Here is a 20,498-nt window from a genome sequence, read left to right as displayed (position 1 = left end):
ACCCTGATGTTACTGGCTTTTGCCACTGTTTCTTGCTCGTGGTTTTTGCTTCCTGTTGTTGTTGCTGTGGTTGTGGTTGTTGTTTTTTGTTGTTCTTGTTTTTTTTTTGTCCGATTGTCCTCCGGGGTGGTTTGGCTGGCTGGAGTGTTGTGGGGATCGAACTACAGCAACCTGAGGCTGACAGCTTTGTGGAAGCAGCCACTTAAACAACTGAGCTAAGGCCAGGCCCTCCCATACTGTATTTTTTAAATAACTTTATTGAGTTCAGTTTTTCTTCAAAATGAACATATTTAAAGTGAACAGTTTCATAAGTTTTGATGCATATACATTTGCTATGAAATCATTACCACAATCCAGATAATTTTTTTTCTTTTTTTGGTGGAACTGGGGATTGAACTCAGACCCTTGTACTTGCCAGGGAAGCGCTTATTCCACTGAGCCATCTCCACGGTCCCCAGATTAAATTTTCATTACCCCTGAAATTGTCTCATGCCCCTGTGTAATCCCTTCTTCACTCCATCTCCACCCTTAGGCAATGGCTATCACTATACAATAGATTATACTCCTCAAAATTTCATGAGTGGAATCACAGAGCATGTCCTCTATATTGCCTGACTTCTTCCATTCAACAGAATGAGTTTGGGTTTCACCCATACTGTTGGAGATATCAATAGTTCATTCTTTTCTAGTGCTGGGTTGCATTCTATTGTATGAATGTACCATGATCTGCTCATCTATTCACCTACTGCCCGAACTTTTTAGTCAGTTTAGTAGATGTGTGACTACTAAGATTTTAACTTCATTACTGTATTTTTCCCTTTGGAAGTTCCCTTTGTTCTTTCTTAAATATATCACTTAAAATTTTTTGGCTCCCTTAAGATGTTTTTTCAAGCTTATTATTGATTTTTTTAAAACCAGGAATAACTTGTTTCTAAAGTGTTTGTCTCCTAATTCCAATAAAGTGGGCCTGTGTTTGTCTCTGGCACTGTCATGCCTATTTCCCTGGGTGCCTGGTGACCTGAACTTGCTGGTCATGACCTGGAAAAGCTTTATGTTAGGATTCAGGACAGTCATTTGTTCTCCTTTCATTTGCATCTTTTGCTCTGTTCAGCGACAAAGCAGCCTTCTCGCCAGTCCATAGGTTGAAGGCGAGGAGAGGTCTGCTTAGCTGCTTGCTCCACCTCGGCGGTGTTACATTTTGTAGTCCAAATAGCATGGGAAAGGGGCTGCTGAGAGACTGTCCATTTTGGTTAGGCTTTATGTCTTATCTTAACTTCAGTACTCCTACTGTTAGTAAGAGTAAATGCCCTCTTGGAAAAATGGGCAATTTGGTACCATAGTTTTCTGCTTATCACTCTGATCAGAGATGTTTATAAAGAATTGGTCATTGAGTTCCCATTAGCTTTTCAGCTATTCAACAACGTTGAGGCCATCTACAGCACTTTTCAGTTTTCTTTTTTTTCAGCAGGTAAATTGAGGCAAATAATCTAGTACACCATCATGGAAAAGAAGAAACAAATCTGCTTTTTCTTCAGGATCCCTCCATAGGACTCAGATATTGGTGGGACATGATTTATGTAGATGACCTGACTAGGGAAAAGAGGGCTAGAACCCATACAATTATTTTTAATAAGTGCTCATAATATATAGCAACACTCAAAGAAATCTTTTTTTTTTGGTGTTTTTTGAGATAAGGTCTCACTATAGTTCAGGCTGGCCTTGAACTCACTTTGTATCCTTCACTGGACTTGAACCTGCAGTAATCCTCCTACCTCAGCCTCCTGAGTGATGGGATTACAGGCCTGTGCCACTGTGCCCAGCAAAAACATTTTGTAAAACATAAATGTCAGTAACAGCACAAGAATATCATTATCAAAATAACTTAGAAATCATTTCCTCCTGTTAAGCAGTTTATTGAAGCTTCAAGTCAAAGTCAATGCCAGATGGAAGGCTGCTGCTTCTGTTTGGACCCACATCGCCTTACATGTAAAATGATGACATTCCAATGCTCAAGGGCCCAACATTCTCAATTTTAGAATATTTTTAGAAAACACGAGAGAGCTGAATGAGGTGATCAGCAAAAGAGATTAACTGAGAAAGCTCTTAGTGAGAAAAATGAGTGAAAATACCATTTGAATTATCTACGTCAATGTCTCTGGTCTCTTCTACATTAGATTCTGATAATTATTGCTCAAGTACTGACAAAGGTAATACCATAAACATTAAAAAAGTACAAATAAATAAATTGTAACAGTAAAGGCAGAAACATATTTTACCAAAACATGTACTGATCAGTGTCTCCTCTTCTGAGTTAAAAACAGGGTCTGAAACCCTGTCTGACTTCAGCTACCTGTTAGAGCTTAAACTTTCTAACAAAATAAGAATTTGTTCTCTTCCTCGTCTTCCTCCCTGCCTTTCCTCTCCCCTCCTCTCCCCTCCTCCTCTTTCTGCCCCTCCTCGCCCCTCCCCTTTCTTCCTCTCTTTTGGCAGTGCTAGGGACAGAATCTAAGGTCTTGCTCTTTCTAGGCAAGTGCTCTACTACCAAGCTCCCCTCCAGCCTATAAAAGACACTTAGAAAATCTGGCAAGGTAAAGAACAAAGCTTCTGGTTCTCTTTTCTCTAAGTAGTGAAACAGGTTTTATTTTTACGTACCCTGAGTGGCAATAAATCAAGGCATTGAGCAAGTTTTGCTGGTGATGGGACAGAATGGGCATGAAAGTGTACAGAGGGACAAGGGGATGGTATAAGTATAAAATGCCATTTTTAAATTAATTGCAACAGCATGTAGCAGTGGAGGACTCTGCTGATGTGACCTGAGGTTTGTTAGTCATTCAACCTCTTCAAAGGCCTTTCATTATACATAAACTGAAGATCTGACTCTAACAGTACCCATAGATGTTGAGGATTGAGAATTTTGGGATGCCTCATTTAGATTTTATTGGGTGAACAAAGCAAGGAATATACTAAACAGGTGCTGCAATATGAACTGATAACAAGTTCAAAACTGCTGGGCAGGACTTCATCCCTAGTACTAAACAACAAAAACATACCATTCCTGGAGCTCAGGAGAAGGAATGAGACCTGCAGTTCCATTTTTGGAGTTTTCCAGTTTACCCTGCCACCAATTATGATCATCCTTACTAATAATCTGGATGATGTCACCAACTCTGAATCGAATGCCAGCTTCTTTGCAGGGGATGAGGTCATCCTTGGCTGGATCATATTCAAATTGTGCTCTTACATAGATCTATAAAACAAGAGTTTGTAAGAAAGGAGGCCATTGTGACGTGAAGAAAAACAGTGAGCTCTACTCTAAAACCCGCGCACTGACACGGTACAAACAGGACACTAGATGATGAAAACAAAATGATGCATGGAGATACGACACAAGAAATCTCTACCACTTAAAATAATATGCTACTTTTGATGTGTAGTTATAAAACTTCACTGTTCTTATTTGAAAAGAACCATCAAAATATTTGTTTAATAAAAATAAAGACTTAATTTCTGTTTTTGATAAAACAGAATGGGTCTGTAATTACAGAGGCATATGCTCACAACTTTTAAATTTTTATTGGTTATACTGATGTTATGGATAATCTTTCATGACCATGTGACAACGCTTAAGCCACACAGACCGGCAGACAGGGCAGGTATCAGCTCTAAAAAAGCCTGTTATATAAAACTAGCAATACCTTTGGGCTGTTATCCTGCTGTACAGTGCATATATATCAGCTGGCAGGGTGTGTACAAACTGCTGATAAATGCAATACAAGTTTTTAAGAAGTTAAAAAAATAAGCTTTATTTCTTTAAAAAGATTTAGGCTTTATAATTGTGGTTTACTCTCCTTAGAGAATAATGAACTTGAACTGTATTTTAGCCATTGTACCACTTAAAAGCAGCACAGAGCCACAAAATATGCATAGTTCAAGGCTCTGAGTGTTTCTTTTGTGTATTTTAGTACAGGGCCTACAGGGTCTCACTACACAGATTGGACTCGTAGTGATTCTCCTGTTTTCAGCCTCCCAAGTGCTAGGATTATAGGCATGCACCATCACACCCAGTCTCAATCTTCATCTCAGCGGTCCTGGGGGTGGGGCCAGCATGGCATGTCGGGGATCAGACCTCTGGCCCCTGTATCTGCCTAAGCAGGTGCTTTAATTTGCTGAACTCTCTGGCCAGCCACTTCTGAGTCTTATAATATGCAAATTTACTTATGAAGCAGATTAGCACTCAATAGTATGGCAGTATTTCATGAATTATTTGATTTCTAAATGCTTTAAAGTTTGGGATTGTATATTCAGTGTTACATTGTTAATGCAGTCATAAGACTAAATTGTGGGTGAATTCCAAATAGTGCTAATTTATGCAGCTATTAAATTCAAGATATGATCATTTTAAATACATTTTATGAAAAAAATCCTATAAAATTCTATTGCTTGAAATTAAATTTGATTATTAATGTTTAAGTCACTGTAAAACCAACCTGAAGGCTTTGGAAATATTGTGTAATTTTTTTGTTTACTTTTTGCAATCCAGTCTATAAAATTAACAAGTCCTTGCATTTGCATCTAAAATCCATACTTCAAAGTGCTGGTAATTTCAGTGACTTGCTAGTATTAAGCAGCACTTAACTTTTTCTACTGAACTAACATAGGCATATCAGGATATGAAGTGAGGATATTTATGTTCTTTTTTATTTTTCATTGTAAATGACTTCTTTTCTTATTTTTTCATTGTAAATGGCTTTTAGAAATAGAGATGCAAATACAAATTTAATAAAAAGCTTTCACTTCAGAGAACTGCTTAAAAATGTTGGCTAGCATGCACTTTTTCTTTAGTTTTAGAGTTCTGTGAATTTTCTAATCTTTAAAATTCTTTTCCAGCCCAAAGGCAGGCCCATAAGACCCTTACAGGTTGAATTCTTAACCATCAACACAAAATTATCAGGTTGAAATTACAATAACTAGCATAGCTACGAAGATGTGAAGAAAATATCTTTATAGAGAATTAGTCATATGTAATGTGTTAAAATGAAATGGTACAAGCTCTCAACGCTCAAATGTTATGGTCCAAAATGCAAACATTATGGGATGGAAAGGGTTAATAAAGGATTGGCTATTAGCAGCTCAGTTTAGAGAAGTTTCTAGAGAGGATATCTATTCACCTGTCGTCCTTTTGGTTGGGTAGTTGATGGCAAGTCCTGTAGAATAAAGCCAACCCAGGAGAAAAATTTTCATTTACTTATCAAGAGCACAAGGTAATTTGTGTGTTGTTACATTATGGTTAAAAATGAGCTAGATTTAAGTTGTAAAGAGATCATATACATTATTTCATTTCTCAGAAATGTTGAGTTATCAAAAAAAAATCAAACCCAGGCCATTTAGCAGCAAGCTGAAGAAAGCAGGTAAGTTGAAGCAGAGAGAAAATGTGTTCTTAAGAAACAACTCAGCATCTTCAACACAAAAGCCACTGTGAGTGAAACAGCCTATTTAAAAACAACCCAAACTAAAAAGAACTGTTGCCCTTTTCAACTGAATCACTCCAACCATTTAGATTTGGACAAAATCAATGTCCTGGGGATCTCTATTATCTTAAAAGTATTGCACGATAACTGTTGTAAATGCATTCCTTTGGTAGCCTAGTTTAAAATTGGAAATAAGGTCACTGACAATTTTCCTCCACAATTTCTCTTACTGGAGCTCCAGTGGCGCAATTCATTAGCGCGTGGTACTTACACAGAATTTCTCTTACCAATAAACTTAGAATGTCATTCCATTTGATATGATTTTTAAAAAGGTACAATTATGAATAAAACGGATACATTTTCACAGGGCAAATTAAAGTCAGGAAAAAAGCAATACTGCTGAATTCTTAGAACTCTCCATAATTTCAACTGAGCATTAGAAGCATCAGCAACTTAGAGAAGATTTAGTTACCCCCAAAGATTGCAAACCTACACTTGTAAGTGCTTGCATTTGTTTAAGTAAATTAAAAGACCAATTTTTCTATGTGCCAAAATGGAGAGTTGTGAAAAAATGGAAAATTTTCAAGTTTGAGTCAAATATAAAGTACTTTGTGTTAAAGATGTGATAACAGCGTGGCTTAAGTGCAGTGTGAAGCCAGTTCCTTTGCTTTTCACATCCAGGCAAGGCTTAAAATTCACGAAAATATGTGCACGTACCACAATAACAGAGGGCACACCAATTCGTAAACTTAGATAGCGGAAACTAAAACATGTTGCTGATATCCCTCAGGATGGAAAACTACAAAGCCCGAGAATACCCAAATGCCTACCCTGCAAAGTCATTCCATTTCTTTATCTGTTAGCTAATTTAAAAAAATTTTTTAGAAACTTCAAAACAAATTTCCATTTATCACCTTTGGGTAGGTCTGAGCAAAGTTATCCATACTGGTGGGGTGGTATGGAGCTATTTTTTGAATGACCAGAGCAGTCTCAAACTACATTTGTTCAAATATAACTAAAGGGATTTTTAAGAATAAGGACATGTTGGAAAAGATTTTTCCAGGAGTAAACTATATTGTAGCTGTAGTAGCATTGTATATCTGCAGAAGACAATTATTTTCACTGAACACATGTAACTAGAACACTCATGGCAGGTGAGCACCAACAAAATTGTCACACTTTGTCGTGTGGAGCTAGAGTTCTTACCGAAACAGAATTGTTAGTGCTGCTATGACCATTAGCAGGGGACTGTCTGGAAGTGGAGGGGGAATCTCTCTGAAATAAGACACAAGGTTCATTAACACAGAACACCAGAACAGAAACACAGAGATATTTACATCAACAGTTACAACCACAATCTGACAACCATTCCCTTTGAGGTTTGAACTATAAAGGTGTCATACTGACTTACTTGCGTGAGTTCACAGAAGTCTGAAAAAAAGTATGCAGTTTGAAGGCTCAAATACTGTAAGTGATAACTGCATTGTCATTAGTCATTTGTTTCCTGTCTCCCACATTCTATGACTTTTGCTTGCTTTTGAGGGAACCCAGAAGAGTTATGTTATATTAAAACTCTATCAAATATCATAAGATGACAAGTATTACTATTAAATCATTGTGCTGAAGATTCCAACTGCCTAATTTTTAAATTAAAAATTATGACTGAAAAGTAGTTAATAATTTTGAGTACCTCAGTGTCAAGAATTACTAAATAACTCAATTTGAAAAGAAACAAACCTAAGAGAAAGTTTTGACATGTTGTAATCAACTTAGATCTTTCTATGATAAATATTACTAGTGAGAGTAAAAGATGCATATACACATGAGAACTCTTTTTTCTTTCTGTCACTTTAGTGGATGGATTAAAACAATATTCTTGAGCCAATAACAAAGTAACACCTCTGGCCAAAGTCCCAGGAGCCACAACTGCTTTGCCTATAGCCACACTTCTTGATTATCCGCTCTCTGCTATTCAATACACTCAAACTCCTTTCCAGGGTCTACTGCCTTAGTGTCCAAATCAACTTAAATGATAAGAACAAGGAGAGGAAGAAAATGAGTATTTATTAATTTTTGGTATAGTAGAGTTCTTTTAAGTCTGTGAAGTATGCATTTGTGTTCAGAAGACATTCCCCCACCCAGAAGATTCAAAGAAAACTTCTAGAACTTGCTAGCCATAAAGGAAATGGGATCCTCTGGAGGAACATTCTCAAATGTTAGTGAGCAGACTGAAGCAGGGGCCACCTCAAAGACTCAAGTTATGAGGGCCTGGGTAGGAAGCAGCTGCACTCTTTTACTAGGGATGCAGAGAGAAGCAGGTGACCAGAGAGCCTCTCCTTGGGAAGTCTGGCTCTGGCTTGGAAGAGTCCAGCCAAGTCCAACAGCTTCAACAGCTTCCTTTACTCCTGAGTAAAGGAGAGTCAAAAGGCCTGCATGTGGGGCTGCAAGGGGAGCATCATTATCTTTTCTACTATTAAAAGGTGAAGAAGGTAAGAAGGGGGTTTTTACTCAAGAGCATAGAATATCCATGTATAATCCTGGTTCTACTCACAAACTAGTTCAACCACTTGAAGGAACATAATAGAAATTTGTGTTAATAACTAACAATATCTTCTGCTTAGGAAAAAAACAAAACTCAGCTGTACTTAGTAAATGTCTTCAACAGACGAGAAATGTTATGAGGAATACCTGTGATTTTAGAATATTAAAATTATTTGCATAAATGTACACAGGATATCCTTTCTTCTTGGCAAGGTCTATACTCTAGGTAACATATTTTAATACTCTGAATACTGGAGCAAAAACAATTTTGCATTTTCACTTCACTTTATTAATTGAAGTTCCATAAGAAGCCACCAAGAGGAGCTCCAGCCCTGACATAAAGGATATCCTGATTGTCAGGGATCACTACAGATGTACTCTACAAAACTACAAATTCTGATTGCAGAGGATTAGAAAAAAAGCCTCTGCATTTTTTTCTTGTGAAATTTTCACTAATTTGTCTCTCAAATTCTCCTAAGTACAAATCCAGTAAGTCCTCTGCCAATCTTAAGAATTAACTTTAGAAAATGTAGACTTCATATTGATATAGCTGTACTTGGAAGATGAATATGAAAGAATAAGCCTCAACAAATAACACTTAAGCTGCATGTGCTGTCTAAAGAATGACACTGTTTATGCCAGTTTATATATTCAAATATAAAATAGATTTCTAATGTCATTTAATAGTTAACATAAAGATGAATGGGAGAGGTACAATTTCTATAGAAAAAACTATTTAAAAAATATTTTAAGAAAGAAACTTTGGGATTGTGCTACTCTAGAAAACTTACTTGTTTACAAATCGCTTAACATTCCCAATATAAACAATTTTCCAAAATGTTGTAAGACCCTATATCCCTGTAGAAAAGTCAGTCATCAGTGCATCAAGAATTTAACATCCATCCTTGAAACCTGTTATCATGATTTGAACAACTCTACCTCAAAAGAAAGAGATCACTTCTCAGATTCTTGGAAAGAAGAACTGTCTATATGATTTCTTAACAAGGGAAGTGAATGTACTTCCTGGAAATTCTGATCTTTATTTTTTCCTTAGAGACTACCGTTTGTGTTTATGAAGCCTTATATCATCCTTTGTAGCTTTTCTATATTAGGCTTACATTTTAGCCTGCAAGAAGTTTAGGAGCTGAGGAGATCTGCATGGAAGCAGGACTGGATAGGTGGAAGGGACCTCCTCTGTTCCGTTATCTTTGTTGTAAAATTGGTGTGCAGTGATCTAACAGCACAGGCAGAAACAATTTCCCAGAAAGCAAAAACATTCAGCCATCAGCAGACAGTTAGTTAGGAACTCAGAGGAGGTAGGGGTGGCTTGTTAGAGTCATTACCTCACAGGATGAAGACTGGGTGCGGTAGCTTGGCACGATCTTGAAGGTAATACTTCCCCGCATTTCCCTCTGGAGGGGGAGAAAAAGCATCTTCTTACAAACAAATGTTGCACATGAAACCATAAGAAACTACTCAAACATGTGAAGGAAATCAGTGTAAGCCACCTGATGTCACACAGCCCTAAACTAGGAACGGCTCACATGAACAGAAGCTTCTGGGAAAGCCCAGCTAAGCCAATGCTTATTGCTCTGTGTCTAGCTATGGGAGCAGAGATCTTTGCTGGTTACCTTTTCATAGACATGAGGACAAGACACTTAAGTGACCTGCTTTTCACAAGTGACTGTAAATTGAACCAGACCATAGACTAAGCAATTACATAATGATCCCATTTAATATGTTCCTCTGTGGTGGTGTACTCCATAAAGTTTGCTTTTTACTTTATTAATTTTGGTTTCATTTCTTATTACAGTAATGCTACTGTGCTTACTTCATATTTAATAGCTATTCATCACATGGGAAGCTGCTACACCACAGTGAGAAGAGGGACCAGAGGTTCAAAATATCTCCCTCTATTCACTATGATGATGAACACAGGCAAGGCCCTGCCATTCTGTTTCTTTCTTTTTTTTCCCATAATTTTTTTTTTCTGAACTGGGGACTGAATTCAGGCCCTTGCGCTTGTCAGGGAAGTGCTTATTCCACTGAGCCATCTCCCCGGCCCCATTTTTCCATAATTTTATTGAGAAACAAATAGCAATGAGACAGTTTCAAACCAAATTGGTAGGACAGTTTCAATAATTAACACATTTCATGCATTCTTCCTAGTGGTTAATTGCTATACAAGATGAGGACATGATATCCTATTTACAAACACCATTAGAACAAATCCCTCTATTCAGTAAGAGAATGTAACTATATATCTATCTTAACCACTTTGCATACACAGATACAAAATGGACATTCGTCTGTATCCCCTTTTTTTGTTAAGTTCTGTTATTTGAATATTATAGGTGTGTAAACTCAGCAAAATATTCTAAAAGAGTCCAGTAGTCCATAATAGTACTGGGTCTTCCGCTTGACTGGAACTGTTGACTTGAGTCCCCTACAGCTCAACATAACACCATGGCTTTACTTCTTATATTTCGTTTTTATACTTTTCTGCTGGATGGTTAAGACCAAGGTAAAGCAGGACCTATGCAACAAGAGTTGTAGCTTTTGGGTCTGATGAGGTTGCCATTCTGTTTCTTAAAAAAGTCCAAAGCCTAATATGAACACAGACTTTGGATATACACAGTCAAATCATGGCTTGGCCTTCAGTGACTGGCCTCCCATCTGTGCTACAGAGAACTCCACTACAGCTCGTGATGACTCAGCTAAATAGGAAAGCGATTTCTAACATTGCTGATGTGAAGACAGCTGAGGTTTGGTGAGAAAGTAGCTCACATGCATACACTTATTGGGAAGGTTTTTCTGAAACATCTTGTTAAGGGACAGTTAAAAGGTAAAAGGAGAGTATTAAGAGTCTACATCACTAAAGGCAGGCAAAATGTTTCCAAACTCTGCTGCATTTAAACATTTTCCTATAAATGCATCTTGAGGCCATAATGCTAAGTGAAATCAGACACAGAAGGTTAAATATCACATGATTCCTCTTATATGAGAAGCTCAAAATAGAAATAATTGGAAGAGAAAAATAAAAGATAACAGAAAATAGGGAGATAGCTTTTGTGGAGATGGGAGGGGACTTGGGGATGGCAGGAGACAGGAGGGAGGGAAGAGGGCATAAAAAGGGTCAAGAAATGATATGTATATGTACCCATACTCCACAACAAATATATTCATTATGTATCACACATATAGTAGTAAAAAATTTAAAAACTCATAAAAATGAGTTCAAAAGGTATAGAAAAAAATTTTCCTAGTTGCCAATTTTTATAAATGTTGGATAACTTCAAATTCATATAAATAATGGTATGAAAAATGCCTTATGAACAAATGCCTGATATTTATAAATTAAAAGAACAAGTGAATGAAAGTTACTCTCAGAAAAATGGAAAAGCACTCATGTCCTTACAAGCATTTTTTGCAGCTGTTCCACGGTCTGGTTGGCTACACTGATGCCATTGATTTCTCGAATTTCATCACCAACATGAAGTGTGCCTAAGGAATTACACACAAATTTATGAACATGAAATGATACATGCTTTATAGTAATAAAATCCAAAGGCAGCAATGCAATTAAAAAAATTTAGTTTAAGGACAACATTTCAGAAACAGATACAAGTTTGTCTGCAGCAGAATTATTTCACTCACGTGCACTCACCCCAAAACAGATATATCTACTTATGGAAGGCAGATGTTTCTTTATTTTTCTGACAGAGGCAGTTTGGATACAGGTTTGAAAATATGACTTCTGGATCCTGACTATATGGGTTTAAGTCCCAGCTTCTTCATTTACTAGCTTTAAAGTCTTGGATCAATTACTGTAGCTCTCCATGACTGAGTTTTTACTTTTGTAAAATGCAGATGAAAATAGTACCCACCTCGTAGGACAATATGAATCTAATATCTCTTAGAACTGTTCTTGGCACACAGCACTACGTGTGCTGCTATTACTATCTATCAAACATAAGACATTGCCAAACCTGAAAGAACTGTGACATGATGATATCTATAGAACACTAAACTTACATTAAACACAATTTAATAATAGTTTGACAGCCATTTCAGTATCATGCACTATTTCAACTAGAAAAGTGACTGTGAGTCAATATTCAGTGTTATTTAACATTTTGCTTCCTTATTTTTAAGTTGTGCATATATTACATACTGATCTGACTTCTTTTTTTTTGTGGCAGTACCGGGGATTGAACTCAGGCCCTTGTGCTTGCCAGGCAAGCGCTTATTCTACTGAGCCATCTCCCCGGCCCCCTGACTTCTTTATGAAAAGCTAACAGTATCTTTCAGCATTACATACTCAGATAGGTGTCAGGAATTGAACTCAAGATTTTGTGCTTGAAAGGCAGGCACTGTGCTGTTGAGCTCTATCTCTGGCCCTGATGGGTATAATTAAATGATAATATGCCTGAGAATGTTTAAGAAAAATCCAGGATGGTGAGTAGTATGGAAAATACAGAAGGACATAATGTGGTTGTGAATTAACAATAACTATAGGTAGGCTATAGGTACACAGGTGACGATTTCACTGTGTTGTCATAATGGGTGACTTTTGCTTCTAACAAGGCTGACTGGGCACTCAACAACATCCTCACAATTACATTCCACTCAGGGCAAACTTATTCAAGAGTTGTGGTCCCATAAAAAGAGTACAGGTCTCTAAGAACCCTTCTTATTTTCATCCCCACTGTGCTTTTCACATAGTACCCCCTCTGAGCTGGATGTAGAGTGGTGGGCACAGCAGCAACGCCTGATAGTTGGATTCTGAGCCTTGGGCCAACAGAAGTCAAAGAAGCTACCCCTAGGATTCTGTAGGGAAGCAAACTCAGATCAGCAGCATTACATGGCTACTGGCAGAACAAGGAACAAACTCTCTTTGAGGGGCAAGCACTCTCAGTTTAGGCCTGTAGGACTTTCACTGATTAGAACAATCAGGAGTTCTCAATCAAAGCTCACCAGAAATATAATTAGGCAAGCTGCATGGTGTGAGAGTTATCAGAAACAGCACAGATTTAGACCCTTAAGGACAAGAGATAATGCAATGATCGGATATAGAATATTAAATACTAAGAAAAAATATAGGACTCAATTGCAAGGATAAGTATTCATTAAGAGACTACCAGGTATGAGTAGACAAACATGAAAACAAAAGTAAAAAATGACTAGTACATTAAAACAAAAATATAACAGCCAGCAAGATAGCTCAGTAGACTAAGCACCTGCTTAGGCAAGCTTAAGGACCAGGGTTTGAACCCTGGTACCACATGCTACACTGGCCCTGCACCCGGGCATGCTGAACTGGCAACCAAGACCAGGTGTGGTGGTGCATGCCTGTAATCCCAGCACTGGGGGCACTGAAAACAGGAGGATCACTATGAGTCCAAGTTGTGTAATGAGACCCTGTACCAAATATATTAAAAATAAAGAAAATAAAACAAAAATATAAACATTGATATAAGATACTGAATGGATGAGTTAAACAGGAGTTACGATATGCCTGGAGAGAGTTTTAGCAGGCTGGAAGATATGCTAACCAAACAGTTATCTAGAAGGTAGAACCAAGAAATAATAAACCTAAGGAAAATAGGGAGGAAGCAATAAAGGATATCTGAAAAAGAGGTTAAGAGATATAGGAAGAATGTCTCACACACATCTACTGGAGTTCAAAAAGAGAGAACAGACCATGTTTTTTTTTTTTTGTGGAACCGGGGATTGAACTCAGGCCCTTGTGCTTGCCAGGGAAGCACTTATTCCACTGAGCCATCTCCCCGGCCCCCAGACCATGTTTGAAAGAATGATAGTTGCAGGTTTTCTTGAAGCAGTATCTCAAAGAGGATAAATTTTTAAAAATCCCTAGTAAGACAAAGAAAGTACAGGATATCAAAGGATTTTAAAACATTCACTGAGAAAGGACAGATTATCTACAGAGCAAGGACAATTATAGGACCATCTGAGTTTTCAGTATCAGTACTCCCCAAAGAAGGCTCTGAGATTCAGGAAGGAATGATGAGTAAGTAAAATCATAAAGATTTAGAAAAACCTAAATGAAAATGGCCTTATGTTTTAATAGTAATTTAAACATAATAGTTTTTTTTTTTTGGCAATATTGGTTATTGAGCCCAGGGGCTCTCTGCTGCTAGGCAAGTACTCTATCACATATACCAGTTCCTTTCTTAAAAAAATTGAGGCAGGGTCCTGCTAAATTGTCCCAGGCTGGCTAGAAACATGTGATCCTTCTGCTTTAGCCTCTTGAGTAGCTGGAATTACAGGGCTGGCTTAAATTTATAGATTGAAAGCAGATCAGAGCTAGAACATGGGGCAATAAAATAAGTAAAGACATAATGTGATCAAATTTAGGATTCCAATGTCTTTGTATTGTTTAGAAATGGGATTAGTTTACTGTTTAACTTTAGTATATAGAAAGTTAAACATGCATAATAAAATTTGAAGGGAAGTACCAAAAGGATAGAAGCAGGGTGCTGAAATTCTAAACTACCAGTGGGAGGCACTATAAAATGAAACAAAAATATTGAACAAGGTACAGGTCTATAATCCCAGCACTATATGAGGCTGAGGCAGGAGGATCACAAATTCAAGCCAACCTGGATAACTGACTTAGTGAGACCATGATTCACATACATACATAAAAAGTTGTGGATGTTGTTCAGTATGAAAGTCCTAGGTTCAAACCTCTAGTACCCTCCTTACCCTACAGACAGGGGAATAAGTATAAATAAAAAAGCAAGATGATAGAAATCATCACAATAAACCCTGGTGGACTAACTTATCAAAAGATAGAGGTCACTAGAGAGTGTTAAAGAACCAAAAAACTCAACTTTAGAAATGTATGAAAGAAATACACCAAAACACATAGGCACAGAATAACTAGAAAGGATGGAAAAAGACATGCTAGTAAATACTGAAATAAGGCTGGAATAACATTAATGCTAGATAAAATGTTTCACATAGAAAACATCAAGGATAAAAGTTGTCATTAGTCATTCTTACGGTACACCTAATAGCATAGCTTCAAATATGTAGGGCAATATATATACATGTAAAATTATTATAATTTATAATTATGATAATTTATAATTAAATAGATTTATAATTTATTTTATTATTATATATATAATTTACCATAACAATGGCATATTTTAGCAATTATCAATAGGTCAAGCAGACAAAAAATGAATTAAGATATAGAGGGTTTGAACACGAACATGAACAATGCCAAGCCATTCATGTTGGGAACTCCACATGCAACAACTAAAACATAGACATTCCTTTTAATTACACTTATGAACCACTTATAAAAATGACTGAAGTGCTAAAGGCATAAAGCAAGTCTCAACAAACCTCAAAGAAATGGTGTTATACAGGCCACATTTTCTGACCACAATGCAATTAAATTAGAAATAAATCACAAAAATGTATATAGAATGCTTCATACAAAAACACTTCTAAAAAACTTCTGAGTCACTGAAAAGTTTTGCAACAGAAATGTATAAATGTGTGAAGTAAATTACAATAAAAATGCTGCCTATCAAAGCTGGTGGGTTACAGATAAAACAGCACTTAAGAAATTTCCAGTTAAATTCCTATATTAGACACAAAGTAAGATGAGAAATAAATGAAGTACATATCTAATTTTAAAAGCTAGCCAAAATCTGGCCCAGGGAGATAGCTCGGTAGAATAAGTGCTTGCCTGGCAAGCATAAGGTCCTGAATTCAATCCCCAGTAACGCCAAAAAAAAAAAAAATAAATAAATAAATAAATAAATAAAAAGTTAGCCAAAACCAGTAGAGAGTGAGAAGAAGGAGGTAACAAAAATTAGGTCATAAAACAATGAAATAGAAAATAAAACCCAAAGTAGAACCTCCCAGACCATCCTAAGGATTGATCTCAGGGCCTTTGTGCTGAGCTGCCATCTCCAGCCAATCTCTGTCTGTGTCTGTCCCCCCTCACCCTCACTTGAGACAGCCTTGCTAAGTTACTGAGTTGCCCAGACTGTGCTTGACCTTGGGCCACTTTTGACTCAGTCTTGCAGACTGCTGAGATTTCAGGTGTGTATCAACATGGCCAGCTTTCAAGTACATTTTAAACAAACCTACAGCAAGGCTGATCAAGAGAAAAAAAAATGACATAAATAAGACATATTGAGAATGAACCAGGGACCATAATGACAGAAGTGGCAGAAAAGAAAAAGGAAGAGAATACTATGAAGAAGCATTCTGATATAATATTTTAAAAACTAGTAGGAGTGCAAAGCTTGCTTGGACATAGAAGTCTCCCCTACATCCTGGGGCCCTATGTGATACTCTGCTTTGCCTCTCATGGCCTCTAATGTGTTGCTCTCTGTGATCCAGGCCAAGAGCTCTCATATACCCTCTCTTCTCTGCAGGCTGCTGTACATGCAGGCAAGACTGATGAAGGTAACAGTGAGTGAAACCCAAAAGCAACTGGAGCAAATCTTTTATATGGATCGTAAAAATACTTTCTTTGCTGGACTATAGACAGACAGCTAAGAACTTCAGGTGGAACTTACCTTGCCTGTGAATCATGCCTCCATGCATAATTCTTGCGACGATACAGTGATTTAGCTCATTCATTTTTAATGTGATTCCCTGTAGAAAAAAATTCAGTGAAAGAATTACTATGAAAGAGTGCTTTATATATTTGTGATTTTGCTGTAATTTTAATTACAAGAGTTAGGAGACCATGACAGATGAACTCTCTACTACTCCACATACAAAAAATTGTTCCATGACAAAAATATTATTTTTAGCATTTTGATTGCCACAATAATAGTGTGTACACATTTTATATAGTGCTTTTTTTTTGGCAGAACCGGGGATTGAACTCAGAACCGTGTGCTTGCCAGGGAAGCACTTATTCCACTGAGCCATCTCCCTGGCCCCTATAGTGCTTTTTAATCTTGATAGGATTATTTTCTATGCTTATTTATTTATTTATTTATTTAATATATCCCCTTATTTATTTATTTATTTTGGTGGAGCCGGGGATTGAACTCAGGCCCTTGCACTTGCCAGGGAAGCGCTTATTCCACTGAGCCATCTCCCCGGCCCCCTATGCTCTTTTATTTTTTCATGTTGCTACCTACTTTTTAACTTTTTTATTGTTGCATGATTGACACACATATATCACTGTGATCAGGATAGTGGTTGTATGGCTCACCTTCAACCATTTGCTTATGCCTGTTGGTGATCTACTCTCATTCCAGACTTTCCTGTCCTTCTCCCCAAGCCACCATGGATGGGCTTTGGCTGGCTTCTGATTAGCCTGCACTGTTTCCTGATAGAATGTGCTCCTCATTGTTGCTTTCTTTTGCTCAGTGCTAGGATTCTGAGAGTCCAGCGTACTGCTGCCTGTATCAGCTGTTCACTCTTTGTTCTTGCTGAATAGTAGTATTCCATGCATTGCTCCCAGGTTTTGACTGTTATAAGTAAGGCTATATTCTTGGATTAATCCCCAGTTGGCTGCAACACATTCATGCTTTTTGTCTGAACCTTATGCAGAGCCTATGATAATAATTTTCTGCATCATTTATATTTTAGTATGTGCTGCTGAAGTGGGCATCTATCAAAATTTTAGAATTTTGTCAATTTGCTTTGCTGCAATTTTTTTTTTGTGCAAGATTTATTAAATGTCTCCACACAGCAACCTCCATTTTGAGATACTGCTGCCAGGAACACCCTGTTATGTGGTAGGGACTGGCTGGGACATGGCAGGCGGCTCTGGTGTCCCACGCTTCTGCTCTGACATGGGAGTGGGGGGCAGAATCTCATCTCTGGGTTCCACAATGCTTACATGGTGAGGAAGAGGCTTCTTGGGGCCAATCTTACCACTGGATGCCAGGGCAGCATGATTTTTACTTTGATACCCAGCACACCCTGTCTGAGCAGCATGTGGTGCATGGCAGTGTCAACATAGTAGCTGACAGGGTCCCCACTGTGGATCACCAGGCCATCCACAACTTCGTGGACTTAGCCCTCTGTCTGCAGTTTCCCAGACACCGCGACCTCATGGCCCTTGGCTCCACTCTCCATGATGAACCACAGCACACCTAGCAGTCCTCTGCACAGCAAGCCCCCCTAGGAGTTCATCACGCAGAGATTCCACCCGGGCAATGGCACAGAGACCTTTCATTGCCACCTCTTCAGCATAAAGCTCTATGCTGCCCTCAGGGAGGCCAAAGCTCTTCTGAACGACAGCAGTCAACTCGTGGATCCTCCAGCCCTTCTCACCAAGAACATTCTATGTCCCGATGGCTAAAATAATGATTTCTGTCCTGGTGGGTATAATTCTGACTTCAGCGCCAGAATAGCCATCTTCATTCAGCTCTCTAGTGAGGAACTCATTCAGTTCAGCTTTGAAGATGCCGGCAGTGACAAATTTCCTCTTCTTAGAAATCTGTACTGCCATCTTTCTGCCATGTGCCTTTGAAAGGACTTGCTACAATTTTTTTTTTTAGAATTTTTGCTTTTATATTTACGCCTGCAGCTTTCTTTCCCTATAAAATTGCTGTCTGGTTTTAATATCAGTGTAATTCTAGCTTTATACGATGAACTGGGAAAAAAGTTGCTTCTCTTTGAATGTTTTAGAAATATTTTGTGTAGAATTGGTATTATTTCTCTACTATATGTTTGGGAGAATTCGCCAGTGATGCTACCCTGTCTTGTGGTTTTCTTTTTTCTTATTGTGAAAATAATACCTAATATATACTTCTGATATACCAGTATATGGTATAGAGATGACTGGCAATAGGCTTGTGGTTTTCTTTAAGGCATTTTAGTGGTAAGTGCTGGGGACTGGACCCAGGGCCTTATCCATGCTAGGCAAAATCTCTACCACTGAGCTATATTACAGCTCCTGAGGGGGGAAAATTTCTTTTTTGATATGGGTCTTGCTATAGAGTTTGGGCTGGCCATAAATTATGTGGCCCAAGCTGGTCTCCAACTGATGGTGATCCTCTTGCCTCACTCAACCTCCTGAGCACTGGGATTACAGGTGTGTGCCACCATGCACACCGTGAGGTTTTTTTTTCTTATAGAAACTCAATTTTTAAATAGGCAATTAATTTTTTCTTATTTTTCTTTGGTGGTTACTGGGGATTGAATCCAGGGCCTTGAACATATTGCCAACCTTTCTACCACTGAGTTATAGCCTCAGCCTTTAATTGTTTTTTTTTTTTTTTTTGAGATAAGGTCTTGCTAAGTTACCCAGGTTGGCCATGAACTTGCAATTCTCCTGCCTCAGGCTCCTGAGTAGCTGCAATTATGGGTATGTGCCACTGTGTATGGTCAGTTGATTCCTTCTTAAGTGAGCTTTGGTAGCTTCTGTCTTCTATGGAATTTTCCTATTTCAGCTATATTGTTGAATCTATTGGCATAAATGTGTTTATTTTCTTAGTATTCTTTTTTATAACTGTAGAATGCCATATCTCTCATGCTTGATATTGTTAATTTGTGTCTTCTTTTTCTTGTTCTGATTGTGCAATCTTTTTTCCTGATTGGTGTGATTTGCTTAAAGAAAAAGTATTTTTGTTTTCTTAATATGCTATTGTTTGTCTATTTCATTGTTTTTTGGTACTTTTAGGGAAGGTTCTACAGGGTGTTCAGGATCTCACTACTAGATCAGACTTGTAGTGATCCACCTGTATACAGCCTCCCAAGAGCTGGGATTACAGGCATGTGCCACCATGTCCAGTCTCAATTGCCATCTCAGCACACACCCCAGGGGTGGGGTCCACACAGCAGGCTTGGGGATCGAACCCCTGGCCCCTGTGCCTGCTTGCAGGTGCTTTAATCCACTGAGCTATTTTGCTGAACCTTATTTCATTGATTTTGACTTTGAGCTTCATTATTTGTTTTACACATTTTGGGTTAAATTATTTTTGTTCTAGTTTTTTAAGGTAGAAGCTAAGAACACTGATTTGAGACATATCTTTTTTCTTAATACATATATTTAATGTTACATGTTACAGACTTATCTCTACTATTTTAGTAGCATGGTGCAAATTCTGATATATGGTGGTTCATTTTGATTCACTTCAAAATACTATTTAATGTTTCTCTTGAATTGTCTTTCATTCATGAGTTTTTAAGAATTATGTTTCCAAATGTTGGAAACAACCAAGATGCCCATCACCTGAGGAATGATGATTTAAAAAGATGTGGTATTTTTACACAACGGAGTATTACTCAGTTATAAAGAATGATAAACTCAAAGCCTTTATATAGAAGTGGATGCCACTTGAAGATATACTCATAAGTGAAATAAACTAGACACACATGTGTAAATATCATATAGTTTCCCTAGTATAAGAACTCAAGAGAAGAAATACAAATAGAAAAGTATAATACAAGTAAAAGGAAAGCAGGATCTCCAGGACTTACTAATCAAGAGAGGGAAAGGAGAAGAGCTAGGAAACATGACAATGTCAA

General features: G+C 37.7%; 1 protein-coding gene across 8 annotated transcripts in view; it reads right to left on the bottom strand.

Annotated features, from left to right (window-relative positions):
• Cask (calcium/calmodulin dependent serine protein kinase) overlaps nt 1-20,498 on the bottom strand; it is a 514,903-nt gene that overhangs the window by 30,110 nt on the left and 464,295 nt on the right. For 2 of the 8 annotated variants that reach the window (XM_023705877.1, XM_004645572.2), the window contains exons 15-20: nt 16,580-16,658; nt 11,428-11,513; nt 9,353-9,421; nt 6,675-6,743; nt 5,169-5,204; nt 3,051-3,247 (exon numbers count right to left, since the gene is read on the bottom strand). In XM_023705877.1, the coding sequence (XP_023561645.1) occupies nt 3,051-3,247; nt 5,169-5,204; nt 6,675-6,743; nt 9,353-9,421; nt 11,428-11,513; nt 16,580-16,658 (536 nt within the window). The remainder of the gene's footprint in view (nt 1-3,050; nt 3,248-5,168; nt 5,205-6,674; nt 6,744-9,352; nt 9,422-11,427; nt 11,514-16,579; nt 16,659-20,498) is intronic. The other 6 variants (XM_004645575.2, XM_023705879.1, XM_023705878.1 and 3 more) reach the window with 3 other exon arrangements.

This window comes from Octodon degus, unplaced genomic scaffold, assembly GCF_000260255.1.
Source record: "Octodon degus isolate 3935 unplaced genomic scaffold, OctDeg1.0 scaffold00232, whole genome shotgun sequence".
NCBI classification, from domain to species: Eukaryota; Metazoa; Chordata; class Mammalia; order Rodentia; family Octodontidae; genus Octodon; species Octodon degus.
The sequence above is the reverse complement of the archived record's forward strand: the minus strand, read 5'-3'. Positions and strand labels throughout refer to the sequence as shown.